At 38.3% G+C, this 3,665-nt stretch overlaps 1 protein-coding gene across 1 annotated transcript in view; it reads left to right on the top strand.

Annotated features, from left to right (window-relative positions):
- Positions 1-1,531: 1,531 nt before the first annotated feature.
- The window catches only part of vamp7 (vesicle associated membrane protein 7), a 7,883-nt gene continuing 5,749 nt past the window's right edge, over positions 1,532-3,665 (top strand). Inside the window, exons 1-5 of the mRNA XM_015371026.1 lie at positions 1,532-1,691; positions 1,992-2,186; positions 2,361-2,418; positions 2,815-2,952; positions 3,476-3,566. Coding sequence (XP_015226512.1) covers positions 2,041-2,186; positions 2,361-2,418; positions 2,815-2,952; positions 3,476-3,566 — 433 coding nt within the window. The 5' untranslated portion in view covers positions 1,532-1,691; positions 1,992-2,040. The remainder of the gene's footprint in view (positions 1,692-1,991; positions 2,187-2,360; positions 2,419-2,814; positions 2,953-3,475; positions 3,567-3,665) is intronic.

The following is a 3,665-nucleotide window of genomic DNA, read 5'->3' as shown; positions in this document are numbered from 1 at the left end:
ATGTTTTCCAAAACAGAACATCGGGGGGAAAAAGGAGTTATTATTACTAATTTATTTCGAAAATATTTATTGGGTGAAGCAGAAACTGTGCAATTTGACTCTCAAAGCATTAAGTTTTACTTGCTATGGCCTACATATCTCAGTTCCACATGATGAGGCCTGTGTCACTGTTTCAAAATAGTTTATTTTAAATAAAGATGCTTAAAACTTAGTTTTAGCGCAGAGTTTGATTGTGGTTACTTTTTTAATTACCGAATTATATTCAATTTTTATGTATATGTTTAACAATAGCATGCAACTCATTCACTGTGACTAACATGTACTATGAGAGGTAATCATAGTAAAACCTGCATTTTTTTTTTATAAAAAAAAAACTATTTTTTTGTCAGCCTCTATTGTCATGGGTTAATTTCAAGAAAACATATCAAAGGTCCCCTAATGCCCCAAACTGAAGGCTGCGCTCCCACAACCAGTTAGTTTGTAAAGAAAGCCCAGGAATTATACATTATGTAACAGAATATTTTACATAATAATTTTATTGGTATTTGTTTTCTATATATCTGTATTTTTTCCTATATTAAACGGATCAGGAGATGTTGGGTTAGGCTACTGTTTTCGGGGGAGGATAAAAAAAAGGGGGAACACGTCCGTTGGGAGAGTTGCGAGTAGAGAAAAGATGTATTCTGCATTCATCAAATAAAAATAGGATTCTTCAACCTATCTGTAGCCCGTCTGTTCCACACCTCGGTAACAAAGAAACATGAACGTGTATAACTTAAAGGGTTACAATTAAATGAAGGCCAGAGCTTGACCAATGGGCTGCTACAGACCAATTATGACGGTTTATTTCCTCTTATGACATCATAAAGGGTAACACTGTCAAACAGAGCATTTTGAGCACACATTAGCTAAGAGGTGGAGAAAGGCAGCGAGAGAGGGGAAAGGCTTTTTTTTCATTTGTGAATCTCATACACAGGTTTCAAGACACATATGACTGTTACAAAATGTTTATAAATTGAATTTAGCATAATATAGTAAAACTACAGTTTTGTATGAGTTCTTGAGTCGCTGTAAATGCAATCAGTCAATATTTTCATTACAAGCCCTTTTTAGTTAATTGGGCAGTGTTTGGTTTCTCTGCCATTTAACTTTATTAATGCAAAATCTTAATTTAAAAAATGTATGTCCCTCCTTTACATTTACAATTATTTTCCTTTTAAGGTTAAAAAAATATTGAAGGTATCCTCACTTGTTTGGTATAAACTCAAATGACACAGAATGGCTTACTTACTACTGAAATGTGGCAGATGTGTGATAATTTCCCTGCTTCTGGGTTTAAATTGCCTACGTTACACTAACCTGAAATGTAAGACAGAGGGCAAAATTACCCAGCGCTTCCTTAACCGTAACGACGGTTGCGCGTGTAAAAAAAAAAGAAACCGTGACTATGTAAATACGTCACAAGTAGAAAAAATGTAGTTTAAACAGTCTGCATGCTGCCTTACAGTCAATGACAGCAAGGGCAAGTATGAACTACAATACCCAGAAATGACTTGAAAGCGTTTCCGGTTCTGTTAATTTGCGAGCAGAAGTCACTCGAAAAGGATTAGCTAGTGTGCTAGCAACAGAAACACTTTCAGATGTAGAAATAAGAGCTGAACGCGGAGCTGAAAGCGTCACCATATAGAGAGGTAATAAGTATATCTGATAGTTGCGTCAGTTCGGTTTTATCTTGTCAAACAATTTATTTCCTCATGTTTTCGAACAACAACAAAGCCCGTAGTGTCCCACCCACCGTTATCAGCTTTTGGTTTTACTTCTTGACATCAGTTACTCAAAACAATGCGGTGGTAATAAGCTTAGAGGCTACTGCTGCTTATATTTCTATGCTCCAGGGCCTGTACTTTTATTTTCAATTTATTTTATTTCCAGTTCGTTTATATATATATATCTTCACCACTAACAACATTGTATCTTGCTTTCTGTTACAGTCAGCAGGTAAACCAGTTAAATCCCCCCTCCCTTCCTCCAGCTGTTGCCATGGCAATCCTTTTTGCTGTGGTGGCTCGTGGAACCACCATCCTGGCCAAGCATGCCTGGTGCGGCGGGAATTTCCTGGAAGTTACGGAACAGATTTTGGCCAAAATTCCTTCAGAGAATAATAAACTGACCTACAGCCACGGCAGGTAAGCCAACTCCCGCTGTGGAATGTAACCATAGGAACATCTGGTGTAGATCTGTCTACCATAGAGAGCTCCTGAGTTGTTTATTTGTATGTAATCTGATCTGATATGTAGTCATGTGAGTCCTAGGCATAATAACTGCTGGAGTCAAGGCTAATATTTTTTTCTCTCTCATAGTTATCTCTTCCATTACATCTGCCATGACCGAATCATCTACCTGTGCATCACAGATGATGTGAGTATATTCTAGATTTTAACATTAAGCATACATTCACAAAACACAAATTAAATCCTCCTTTTTATTGTACACACTGACATTAGCCTAAACCTAGGCTTTGAAACACCTAGCCGATGCAGCTTGAGCACATCATCAGTGAAGGACCCAGGGTCATATGGTGTTTTGGGTCTGATTTTCAGACACCCTCGCCTGGGCGACCCAACAGGGGTTGATCAGGCCCCAATTTGTTGTCTTGCAGCGCTCTATTCCATGCGCCTCCACTCTTGATCCAAAGCCACCTTAAGGCTCTTTCAGCGGCCTCACTGATGTTTCGTCCAACTGCCACAGAGCCAACTAAGACTCTATGTCTCACTTTAAGTATGTTTTGTCTCATGTTTATTTCTTATCTGCCAGGATTTTGAACGATCACGTGCGTTCAGCTTCCTCGGTGAAGTGAAGAAGCGCTTCCAGACTACATATGGGTCCCGAGCGCAAACCGCTCTACCTTATGCCATGAACAGCGAGTTTTCCTCTACACTCGCAGCACAGATGGTATGTAGCTACAAATCCCTTCTCAAAAACAACAATCATTATGAAGACTTTGGTTTGACTTGGCTGCAGTGTTTACCATTACAGCAAAAGAGTTGTGATCAAAGCGCTGATCAGGACTATAAAGTGTTTTATTCAGATCTGATGCTTTAGTTTTATATCTTGCTTGTTTATTTACCTGTAATCCTCCAGTGCATTTTAACCAGCATGTACACCTTAACTAACTAACTACTGTTGTTTATTGTGGAGAATAAATTACCACATCTTTCGAAAGAGATACAGTCTTTGTTTTCCCTTATAGAAAAGAGTGGGGTGTTCAAAAAGTCAGGAATATTGGATAAGGAGTTAGTAAATGATTTGTGATGTACTGTATAAAAAGAGGTCATCTGTTTGGATTTCAAGAGATTTTAATATATCGAAAGGTAAAAAAAAATACTGCTGCCTTTACTTAATATCAATACATTTTATATTAACTGTTTCAAGAGGCACCAAATATAAAAAAAAATCTTGTTGGTCTATTTTGCAGAAACACCACTCAGACCCACGGGGTTCAGATCGTGTGACTGAGACCCAGATGCAAGTTGATGACCTAAAGGGTATCATGGTTCGTGATATTGGTAAGCAGGCCACCTGAGTTTTAAGTCATTAGTAGTAGAGGAGGAGGATGAGTAGTTATTTGTATGAAGTTGCAGGGCCCTGTCAGCCCTGCACGATTT

Source organism: Cyprinodon variegatus, unplaced genomic scaffold (genome assembly GCF_000732505.1).
Source record: "Cyprinodon variegatus isolate N-32 unplaced genomic scaffold, C_variegatus-1.0 Scaffold52, whole genome shotgun sequence".
NCBI lineage: Eukaryota > Metazoa > Chordata > Actinopteri > Cyprinodontiformes > Cyprinodontidae > Cyprinodon > Cyprinodon variegatus.
This window is presented reverse-complemented; position numbering and strand designations above follow the sequence as displayed.